This window comes from Pseudopipra pipra, chromosome 4 (assembly GCF_036250125.1).
Source record: "Pseudopipra pipra isolate bDixPip1 chromosome 4, bDixPip1.hap1, whole genome shotgun sequence".
Taxonomy (NCBI): domain Eukaryota; kingdom Metazoa; phylum Chordata; class Aves; order Passeriformes; family Pipridae; genus Pseudopipra; species Pseudopipra pipra.
Genome location: NC_087552.1, coordinates 57,574,469 through 57,586,953, shown reverse-complemented (window position 1 = coordinate 57,586,953; position 12,485 = coordinate 57,574,469). Strand labels below are relative to the sequence as shown.

At 38.8% G+C, this 12,485-nt stretch overlaps 1 protein-coding gene across 1 annotated transcript in view; it reads right to left on the bottom strand.

The window, feature by feature from the left end:
• Positions 1-2,075: 2,075 nt before the first annotated feature.
• DHX15 (DEAH-box helicase 15) overlaps positions 2,076-12,485 on the bottom strand; it is a 43,022-nt gene continuing 32,612 nt past the window's right edge. Inside the window, exons 11-14 of the mRNA XM_064653105.1 lie at positions 11,439-11,561; positions 9,069-9,259; positions 3,810-3,979; positions 2,076-2,641 (exon numbers count right to left, since the gene is read on the bottom strand). Coding sequence (XP_064509175.1) covers positions 2,524-2,641; positions 3,810-3,979; positions 9,069-9,259; positions 11,439-11,561 — 602 coding nt within the window. The 3' untranslated portion in view covers positions 2,076-2,523. The remainder of the gene's footprint in view (positions 2,642-3,809; positions 3,980-9,068; positions 9,260-11,438; positions 11,562-12,485) is intronic.

Below are 12,485 nucleotides of genomic sequence, written 5' to 3'. Positions count from 1 at the left end.
AAACAGAGCAAAGTGAAAGATCCCAGGTCAGCTGTCACAGCCCAAGCTGAGTTTGTGGGTATGACAATTTTAAAAACGAAAAAAAGAAAAAAGGGCCAAAGTCTCTCCTGTGTCAAGTTCCACTCACAGCCATAGCCATCTGCTCCCCCATCCCCAAGGACCCAGGCTATGGCAGCTTATGTCAGCTGGTTCTGGGGTCCCTGAGGGGTTTCATGCAGAGAACTGGCTGTTTGTGGCCCTTGCTAGACCTAGGGAAAGTTGTGCAGAAGCTGGTTCTACACTGTTCAGCTGAAAGCTGCAGACGAATCCTAGAGAAATTCTCTTACCTGGGGAGCGGCCAGTTTTCAGCACTGCACAAAGCAGCCCCCTCACAGTGGGGGATAAGCAAGTCAGGCAAAACCAGGCTGAGTCCTCCTAGAGCAGGAATTTGCAAAACCAACATCTGTATGTTTAGGAATACTAGTATGAAATCCAGTTGCTTAAGAAGTTCAGAATCCCTGTTTTAAATAAAAACTCTTCCATCTGCAGTCAGAAAACTCCATCCAGTTCAACATTTTATGCAGTCAACCTTCCTCCTTCCTACTGAAAATGATTTTGTAGGGCAGGAGAGTCCAGACCCATTCCACAATGCCTCAAGTGGGGGAGATCCTCCACTCCCTCACTCACTTATCAAACTTGAGACAGACTCCCCAAGTCCCACTGCATATTATAAACCCACTCAAATTTTAATCTTCAGACATTTTTTCCTTCACGATTACTGTTTTAGTTGCTAACAAAAAGTTTTCAAAACTTCTCTATGCCCCATCATATAAAAGGTATTTTAGAAAAAAAAAGTTGGAATTTAAGGAAGTCCTCAAATTATTCCATTCCAAGTAATTTTATAGTCCATTGCTAGTATTTAAATAGGATACACCAAACATCAGTACTTAAGATTCATCTGAGGTTAGTTACCAGCTCTCCAAACATAACCTATTTTTAGTTCAGCCTTACAGCATGACAGCACACAGCTCTCTTCCTAGGGGAACCAGTTTTAGCAAGAGCTGATCCAGCTTCTCTTTGCTATAAGTATATTCCAGGGGGAATATACTTATAATACTTGCTATAAGTGTATTCCAGGGGGAGGGAAAAACTGAAATCTGATCAAATACATTAAAACACAGAATGACTTGGGTTGGCAGGGACCTTAAAGATCCAACCCTCCTGCCATGAGCAGGGACACCTTCCACTAGACCAGGTTGCTCAAAGCCCCATCCAACTGACCTTGAACACTGCAGGGACTGGGCATCCACAACTTCATTGGAAAACCTGTTCCAGCGCTTCACCACCTTCACAGTGACGAATTTCTTCCTTATGTCTAATCTTAACCTACCCTCTGCTCGAGTAAAACCATTGCCCCATGTCCTGTCACTACAGGCCCTGGTAAAAACCACAACTCATTCTTACAAAACCTCTGTAAGTAATAAAAGTCCACAATAAGGTCTCCTCCTTTTCTTCTCAAGGCTAAATAGTGCCAACTCTCTCAGCCTGTCCTCATAGAGCTCCTCAGGTGCTCCAGCCCTCTGATCAAATTTCACTACAAATTCCTCATGGGATTAGCCTTCCCAAATTGAAAATGCTGTCAAATCATATTTCACCAAAAATCCGTACAAAATTACAACGGTGCAGTGTGACCTGACCTACAGTGTCGCTTATGCTATTGTTTGTGTTGATCCTAAATGGTCCCTGAACACTGCCCAGCAGGGCAATTCCTAACTCGCCACAGACACTCCACGTTACAGGACACATTACTACAGTTCTGTCCAAGAAATATTTAGGGCTATGTTTGAAGAAAGCATTCTCCTAACACATCTGCATGCATTTCATTTTTCCTAAATAATTTAAACAAGTTTGCAGGGGATCAACATTGTATGCATTACGCTGATGTCATCATCACTGTGCTGCTTAGACATCCGCACTTTTAATATTAAAATATTTAACTACTGCCATGTCAATCAAACAGCAGTTTACTGGGAGACTAAATGGCTTCTCATGTTTCAGTCAAAACAATAGAAATACTGACATACTGTGGCACAAAATTAGTATAAATAGACTTTATTGAAGTCAGTACCTTTGTACTGAAGCTGAAGATTGTGTCTACAGAAGCACAAGTTGTAACATTTCACAACTTCTAAAAGGAATGTCAACAATTACAACGATCATGCATACCATGGTCGATAATCACATTTTTAGAAGCATTTTCAACCATTTCTAAAGAAATGCTTAGAACATTGTTATATATAGAACTACTTTCAATAAACTGCAAAACATTGATTAGCTTTTCCAGTATGAGCTACAGTGTCAACACAAAAGGGAGGCATAAATGTTTAATTTATGAAATCAGAATGGAATATTTACTGTAAAGAAAAATTAAAAAGCTTTCAAATAAAGGCCATTATTGAACCAAAGTGAAGAGCACAACTTGAACTTTGAATCCTTTCATCTCTTAAAGCTGTCCTCTGAATAACTTCAGTTCAAAGCATAAATTCAGTACTGTGAGTATTCCTTGGACTGAAGTTTGGCAATGATGCGATCCAACTGTCTCTTTGCTTCGCACTGTGGAAAATTGCTCATGTCATAATATTGAGGGGCAATTTTCACCAGCCTGTCAAAAAAGGAAAAGCTTGTTACTGATACTCAAAACTTTAAGATGCATCTTAGAGAAATTCTACAACGGAGGGAAACAAAGGTTATCCATTATTTTCAGCTCATTCTGCGATTCTAAGATTAACTGAATTTTACACACATGCACACACACATAAAATCTCAGTGCCATCCTGTGCAAGGGCTCAAGTCCAAAGCAAAAAGCACTCACGAGTCTCATGATATGCCCTGTGCAGCCATGTGCCCCTTACAGAGCCCCACTGCTGCTGCAGTACCTGCCACGGTGGCCCACACAGCCAGAGCTGCTGCCTAATGTCCAAGGCCGCCAGCCACAGAAGTCCACCCAAACGTCAGTTTGTGTCCGAGTACAGTTCAGCCTTAGCTGCTTTAAGCTTAAAAATACAACTAAGGCCATAGGAACCTGCTTTACACTATACAGTGTTTGTTGAGAAAAGCTTTCTAAGGAACCACATTTTTCATTAAGATACTACAAGCTATATATGCTGCGTTTTCCAACTTGCAAATCTTTAAACTCTTCCTGCACAATGGTAAAATTTCAGCAACTGAAGACCCTCCCATATCCCCAAAGCTTACAACTTGGCAGCTTAAGTATAACCTTAAAGACAGGCAAGATGCTTCAGATCTCTGCTTGTCTGCAGAGGTTCAGGCCTCTATTTCCTTGATATACACTTGTTGAGGAATAAATACAAGGCAATTTGTACCACTATTACCACCTCTTTCTTTAGTATTTTAAGAAAGCACAAAATCCTGTTCAGCTCCTTCTGAAAGAAGCCAGATAAGTGAGGTCCTGGATCTTGAGAACAGAGGCACCTACTGGAATCTCTTAACTCAGGTATGCAAGTGGGTGCTTGGACTTATCCCCAGACAGGATCTTTCCAAACAGGCTTACCGAAGTAACTGTTTTTAAGTCAAGCATCTCTCTGTGCACTGCATACAGAGCCCAGGCACCATGAGTTCTAAACACAACTCCCACAACAAAAACCTTTAGTGATCTGCAACATCTCAAGTCCATGCCACTGCCATTCCTCAAACCATTTTAGTAAAACTGGCTTCATGAAGAGTGAAAAGAATTACCTCAAGTTAAGAAAACGAAAAAGAAACAGAAGAGCTGTACAGTAGATCACAACTGTTGCAAGACTTCAGCTTACCATTCTGGCTTGATGTCTGTACATGTCCGGATGTAGTTCTTCGTTGTAAGGACAAACTCATTATACAGCACCCATTCTGGTTTGTGATCAAGAACAGTGGAGGGATGCAACTGCACCACCTGGTTATCTTTTACAGTTAAGTAATGCCCCGTTCGCTCCAAATGTGCCACCTAAATAAAAAGACATTCTTTCATTACCACAGGCAATTTTTAAATGAAGCAATTTCAAGCTGATTGTTAAGTGTTCTGTACAAAACGTACTATCCCAACTTTCAAACCCCTTCTAAATTTGGCACATTACTTGACCACTTCAACTATTCATGTTTTTTTATAGACACAATCAAGATGCCAGATGTTTTTGCTAACTGCCATGGTAAGTGTATATTCTAATATACAATTCAAGCAATATACAAAAATAGATATCACCCAAAGAGAAAAATCATTATTGGAACAACAGGAATGCAAACACAAGTACTGCAATGGAATTGGACAGGTTTGCACCATCACACAAAGCCAACTGTGGTCTACTACAGACATCTGCTTCGAACATTTAATTTGCAGTAGCCACTGTGGGACCAGTAAGCCACAATGTTGTCCTTTTATGAGAGAGGTCTCGTTACAGCATGAGCTTCAGAGCTGGAAAATGTAAGTTCAGCAACACACTTCTGCTGTGACCTTGGTGAAAATCAATTAACCTGTCTCTGACTAAGCTCCTTGCTCTATGAAAGGGAATAATGCCTACCTTGCCGAGATGCTCCGATACCAAATCTTAATGAGCTTGGTAAAGCAGACAGTTATCCTTAGAAGGATATCCTCTGTACAAACAGCTAATCTAACGGAACAGGTAACTAAAATTAACCCTCTGATACTGGAAATTGAAGATAACCTCTCCACTCATTACACACACACAAATACTGTAGAAAGATTAAACAGGATGGACAATGGCTGAAAGATGTCAAAAAAACACATTTTAGATCAGATCATCATCAGCTGGTTTCCTTTAATATAGATGCATACTCCTGTGTTTTCTTCCTTTTTTTTTTTAATTCTACATATAGCTTTTTTTTTTTTTGCCTAGTCAAAAGTGAATTCCACCTATTAGATTAAAACCTCAGGATTTCTAAAGCAACAGCTACCTCAAATTTTAAGTTAGAATAACTCCTTAGTAAGGAATTACTTACTTTGAGTGTACTTCTCTTTTATATATTATGATATTATTATCCAGAATATGTTTTAGGACTAGAACAAAGTATTTCAATAGACTGCAAATCTTTTCACCCAAGATTTGAGAGATTACACTTCTACTTTATTTTAAGTCTGGGAAGCCAAGAGAGATTCCTTTTAATGGAGATTAACAGCACACTGTCTTTAACAATTTAGGCTTAATTTCATCCAACTCAATACAATGTTTACAAAATTAAATAGCAGTATAGCTGCAAAACAGACTAGGCTAGACACTCATCTGTCAGAGACCTAGCACAAAGACAGCACACCATGCTGTAGGTGTGCTGTAGGATTAGGCTTTTTTTCAAAGGATGTTCTGTTTAAAATCAATTTGATTTTTCAGATCAAAATACACATGCATACAAGAATATCAGAGTGCTTTATCTGTTCTAGTTCTTCCTAGAAAAGGACAGAACAAATCATTTATTTAGGTTTCATTTTAGAAATGCATGCTGTTAAAATTCAATACAATTTACCTTTAGCATCTCAGTCTCGCTCAGATGTACTGAAGTAGCAAAGTCTTATAATCTACCTTTCCCAAATACATACAATTTCCTTTTCCATGTAACTTAGAATGATAGTGTAGTTGTACTTCTTGATTAATCTGTATTATTCTGAACTAAGTAAAAAGATTTCAAAATAACTAATTAAGCCTACTCAAAGAAAAATGCTACAGAAACGTAAAGACCTCTGAATTTCCAGGGAAGGACAAGAACTGGAATAATACCAATTAAGAAGAAAATGTTTCCTTAGACCATTGATATCAGGGATTAAGCCACCTTTAGGTGGTTACATACTACTGTGACTGACTTCGATCCCAAGCCAACACTGACCCACAGTATTTATCCTACTGAGATGTTTCTAGGAAGTGTGCCTGTTGCCACATGCATCACTGAAGAATTTCAGGGTCAGTATCAGCAATGCTATGAGAAATACACAGTGAAGCTATGGCTCCACAGCAAGCCATGGTGATGTGCCAGCTGCTGCACTTTCCTGCTCCCTCCTGGCCTGAGCTGTTTCAGCACAGCTGATAGAGCCCATTCTTGCTTCCCCTTTGAAGGTGTAAGTGGCCTGCCAGGTCACTGAGCTGAAAGAATTTAGAAAGGCTCAGGAGAGCACCAAGGGTGACATAAGGGAGCGAACACTGACACATGGGAGGCAGCATACATACTTATGCTCCTTTGAAACCCTGGCATAAAACCAATTCCAGTGCCTGCAAATGCAGGGGTAGTTGGACCAGGTGTCCTCCAGAGGGCCCTTCCACCTCAACAATTCTGTGATGTTTTTCACAGTATAAAAAAACCACGATCTTCCACAGAAACCACAGGATGATACAGAGTATGTCTAGTAAATGGGTTCATTTTTTGATGAGCAGTGGTAGTAAGCAAGATACTATGAACACACCTGAACCCCAAGATCATCAAAGAATCTGTCATTAGTTTAAAACTTTTGTGAATTATGACTACCTAAACATGACTCTAAAAGGATGGCCAAGAGTCAAGCCAGCTCATCTCTGCAACAGATTACTATGCAGCCCCAGAAAGCCCACCTGGCTGATGACTTAAGAGATAATTATAACGCTTTTATCAACATGACAAACCTAGACAGCAACAGTGGCACATGCCACCACAGGAAAATGTTTTAGTTCAAGTTCTTGTCACAATTTTAGTAAAAATTACACATTCTCCCCTCTGAAATTTTAAATATGCTTGTGATTATTTATTATCTATCATGTCATTGAACCTAGAGGCCCAATAAGGGGTCTTCAGTCAAACATGTCTAACACTATAAAATGCATTTAAAAGGTCAAAAGCAGAAATACTATCACAAGATCCAGGCTTTTTATATTTAAGGTTACAAATTTTGGCAGGTTAGTTTTGACAGACAGTTTAGATGGTTCCTTGTCTGTCTTTCTGACAAAAGAATACTAGCATGCACCAAAGGAGCACTGTCAGTTGCCTGGACTTCTGAAGTTTCTGCTTGCAGTGCATGCAAGAGTGTTTCTGAATCTATTAAAAAGTTTTACACCATTCTTCTGCACTCTTAGAATAAAATGAATACCATTAAATGCACCAGTGGCAAATCATCTGACATCTAATTTTCTGTACACTATTGGTCAATTAAGTTATCCTCTGCAGTGACAATGATATAACCTGTGTTTGACTAAGCCACATCTTCTAGAAAAGGTTCCAAGTTTGATCTGTATACATTTGTGTCCAAGAATGCCAATGGCATCCTGGGGTACATTAGGAAGAGCATTGCCAGCAGGTCCTGGGAGGTGATCTTGCCTCTCCTATTCAGCCCTAGCGACCTGCATCTGGAGTGCTGTGTCCAGTTCTGGGCTCCCCAGTACAACAGAGACATGGAGCTCCTGGACTGAGTCCATCAGAGGGCAACAAAGATAATTAAGGGACTGGAGCATCTCTCTTATGAAGAAAGGCTGAGGGAGTTGGGCCTGTTCAGCCTCAAGAAGAGACAAACTGAGAGGGGACCTCATCAATGCCTATCAGTATCTGAAGGGAAGGTGTCAAGAGGATGGAGCCAGGCTCTTCTCGGTGGTGCCAAGCAATAGCACAAGAGGCAGTGAGCAGAAACTGATGCACAGGAAGTTTCACCTGAACAGGAGGAAGAAATTCTTTACTGTGCAGGTGACCAAGCACTGGAACAGACTGCCCAGAGAGGTTGTGGAGTCTCCCTCACTGGAGATATTTAAGCACCATCTGGATGCAAACCTATGCAATGTGCTCTGGGATGACCTGTTTGTGTTGGAAGGTTGGACCACATGACCCACTGTGGTCCCTTCCAACCTGACCCATTCTGTGATTTGAAAACATCACAGGACTTGCTTCCACCTTTGAATTTTGATGTAAATTTTCAACTATCAATTCTTTTTCTACCTCCAATACTAGATTGGAAATACAATGATAAAAATCTAAGTTCTTTATGACAACTGGTAAAAAACAAACAAATCACTAAGAGAAAGATAACTCATCTTTAAGATATTTTATCATTTGCTTCCCTTTTTCTGTTCAATTTAAAGTTTCCTTAGCTTACTTCCTGTACTATAACTTTTTTTGCTTACTCTTTACCACACAGTTACTTCAGCTAAGATTAGTTTTCCATGAATATCATGGATAAGTCACCATTAAGTGGTTACATACTCCCGTGACTTACTTCAATCCTGAGCTAACACTGTGCTACAGTATTTAATCCTATTTAGGTGTTTCTATAAAGTATGCTTAGTTCTCCTACTTCTGTTGCGTAAATAATCTACACCTAGTTCTTGAATTTTATTACCAAAGTACGATTATATTAGTTGTACAATTTGCCAATTCCTCTCCCTTCTTAAGACAGGCTATGTCTGGCACTGAAGTACTGAAAAAGCAGTATTTCTTTCATGTATTTTAATTTCAATGAGCAGCTTCTTAGCAATTTAGCAAGCATCAACCTTGCTCTATTTTACATATATTTTGCATATTCTGATGTGTGATACAGAAACATATTTTAAAAAAATTTTGCACAATAAAAACTGTAAGAAATCTTAGATTTAGCATGAAAGTTTTACAAGACACTTAACTTCTTGTCAATATCTATCTTTCCCAAGTTTTACTATACACAGAATTGTTGACAGTTTTAAACTATTCTACTACTCACTTTGTCTACGGCAAATTTACTGGAATTCAAGTTTGCATTTAAATATGAAGGGTAAAGAGATGATTCATCACCAACAGAAATTTCACATTTATCCAGCACTAACACCAAACTGAAGGCAGGCAAACATACAGTATTTAGTACTGGTTATGTAATTAGTACTATTACAACAGTTAATACAAGCCTGTGCTGTCTGACATCAACCACAGGTCTTGGTTAGTGCTACCTGAGTAATAACTAAGCAACCTGACAAAGACTAGGTGGCAATATAGTTAGCCATGTATAATTTAAGTAACATTCATTAAGTTTTGACAAATTATAACAACCATACTAACATGAGCCACAAAAACACTGAACTAAGTTACCTATGAGAATACACACATACCTGCATGAAATACCCAGTAACTAATGCCTTTCTGATGTTGATGTAATAGTCTCGGCTGGTAAAGTCTGTGCTTCTACGGGGCAAATTAAATCTATCCATGATTCGTGACAGCTGTTGGCGTACATTGTCTGCAGACATCAGGGACCTGTAGTTAATGAAGTTGTCATAACACCACTGAACCGACTCATGATCTGCAACATTAGAAAACATGAATCAAAATTAGAACATGTAAATAAAATAGCAACTAACCAACTGATCAGTCAGATGAACCAGAAAAAATATCCATAAACTTTTATAGATGACAGCAGCTTTTAGTTTGCTCAGCTGATTTCCTGCATTAGGTAACTTGCCAAAACTGCTTTCTAGTCAGGAGGCGTGTGGTCAGGACAGAAAAAAAATCAGTTTTTTTCTCCTCACCAACACAACATACACACAATCACTGATGTTCTGCTGAAATACCACACACCACTAAACTTTGGACATTTCAAAAATCACACCCTGTAAGTAAAAAAATCGTCTTCCAAACCTGCAGTGAAAAACATAACTTTACGTAAGGAACACTGCCATCTTTAACTGTAGCATGCAAACACTCAAGATGATTGTACATAACTGCTGTATTTTAGAAATGAAATCCCCTTAAATTAAACATTCAAGTAACAGCTAAGAGCTATACAGACTTTTAATGTGATGCACCTCACAGCAGATTAAGTAAATGTAGGTGGCTGGTAAAATACAGCAACTGTAACACAACTCTGTACTCTCATGTTACCCTTCCTACTGCTGAAGGCTCTAAGAAGAAATTGCTAAAACAGCAAGTCTCTGCCATGCTGTCCGGATAAATACCTGCATGTTTCACATTCCCTACCAATTCTGTTACTTTTCAAGTAATGCTCTTCTCATCTTTGTCAGTTTAATAATCCAACAAAGCCTGTCTTCACAAGAATTAAGACTTAAGGTAACTCCTGTACAGAACGAGACTTTTCTTAATTTGCATTGAAAAGAAAGAAAGTTATGTAATTTGAGGTAGGTCCAAGTTCTCTCTGTGCTTTATCTTACAGAATATATGTTAAATCAAGTATGAATGATGAAGCTCTTGTACAGTTAGGATTCTACTGTATAGTGAAGTACCACAGCATGTTACTTTCTGAACTGTGCATCATAGATAACCCATAAATATTTTATATTGTTCTAGATACAAATAGTAACAGTATTTTATCTTCTGATTCCAGAAATCAATTCACAATTTCAAAGCAAAACTGAACAAAATTCCCAAAATTCCCAAAATAATTCCATCCCTCAGTAACCAGAATATGAAAGCAGCAGCTTCCAGAAACATGCCCACACAGGATGTTTGCAAGATATCTTGGATCCTTGTTAACTAAAAAGCTGACAGAAAAACACAAGCAACACATCTCCAATTTACAGGTGTTTAACAAGTTTCTCAGCTATTGTTTTAAACACATGGAATAAATTTGTTGAGACTTTTACTCTGGATTGTCACATGATGACAGTGTTAGAAGGTTTCAATACAAATTTTCTAAATCAAAACTGAAACAGAAAGGAGCACTAAGCTGCAGGGTTTCTACTCAAGGTAAAAACTGTTGCTTTTCTGTTTGCTTACAGGAAAATGCAACTGGAGCATGTAATTTAACCTCGCTGGCAGTTAATAGTAATCTTTTTACTGGCCACCAGCGTAAGTCACGTAAAAAAAGTGTGACACTTAGGTAGTCATTTTTTAAGAGAACTAGCTTTACCTGTTCATTCCTATCTTTTTCAAGCTGCTAAAATATCCTTCAGCTATGCTGTGGAGGACCACACATTTTCCCTAAATTCCACACACAGAAATGACACAAATTAAATAAATGTATTGCATGGCTCCAAGTTACTTCTTGTTGATGCATCATCCCTTTGCCTCTCATCTATTCTAAAGCCTTATTACAGATTCCTAACTATATTAAAAAGTTAGGATTAAAAAGGTTTTGGTTCTAGGAAGATATCCTTCTCCAACTTCACAGCATTGAATTCACACCAATTTCTGCACTGCTTTCCCTGATAAATCACTAAGCAATTATGCAGATTTTTTTATAATTAATGTCAGATAAACTTCCAGTATTTCTTAATTATAGGAACACTTGCTTCCTTCTGTCCAAGGTTACTCGTCATTGATTGAAAAGCCTGGCTTGTCTCCATGCTCATCAGTTCATTACATGATTTCTTGGGCAGTTTTTTGGTTTTGTTTGACCCCCAAAGGCAAGTAGAACTTAAATAATAAAACCCAAGCCCAAGCCTTCCAAACTGCCCTTGGAACCCAGGAACGAAAGTTGACAGCACAAAGCATTATAAAAAATTTCCCAAAACAGACAGACTTACTTTGCTTGAAAGCATGGTAGACATTCAGCAACGTCAAATGATCTCCATCTATGTGGGCAAACCTCATCTTGGCTTCATCTGCTGCTTTCTTTGCTTCCGTGGGGCGAACAAAACACTGTGGGACTAAACAAGGTTGGTATGGGCCCAACACAAACGCCCATATCGATGAGTCACGCATTCACAGATAGAGGAACAAGGCCTAGCTAGGTCAGTTCACAGAGCATAGGGCAGGGCAGGATGGCCTCCAACTGCATCTTGGACTGTTTACTACCATGATTTGGTACATCAACACCTAACCACATCTGTAAGACAAGAGGGTTTCAAAGCTACAGAGTACCTGATTATTTTAATAGAACTATATGTAGGCATCAAAATCTCTAGTCTGAAGGCCATCAAGATTACCTGCTGGAAGGCTAAACAGATCTTAGTTCAAATCCAGTGCTGATAGCTCTACCAGGAGCTAGTACCCCATGGAATAAAACACTTGAACTGCAAATTGCTTTTTCAGAAAGCCCCTACAGACAGAGTAAAGAAGATAGTTCTGAAACTGTACTGCACAGTACAGTCTAAACAAACATGAGTTTGAATTATCAAAGGTCTGTTACTAGCCAGAACACACTAGTCAAGTCTCTTCCCAGATGGTATTGTTATCAGCACTGGTATACAGAAACATGTGAATGAAGGTATTAATAAGTCTAAAGGTTGTGATGGTAGCGGTAGTGGTGGAAGGTTAAACTGTCCTTTGGCACTACTTCAAATAAAAAACATATTAAAAAAATGCAACATGATGAGCTTTCTCCTATTATTTTATTCTCTTAAACACATCTGACTGTCTGACTTGAGTCCAAAAATCATGTTTTTCCACCTCCTTTCCAAATACAGACTAGCAAAGACCACAAATAGCATTGCAGCCAACCTAATTCATGGTCTGTCAACATTCTAGTAAGTTTGTAAGATTGATACTAATTCAGGAGATCTTGAAAGTACTTATAAAAGAGGTCTGTTGGAGCAGGGAGGTTGGACCAGGTGACCCACTGTGATCCCTTC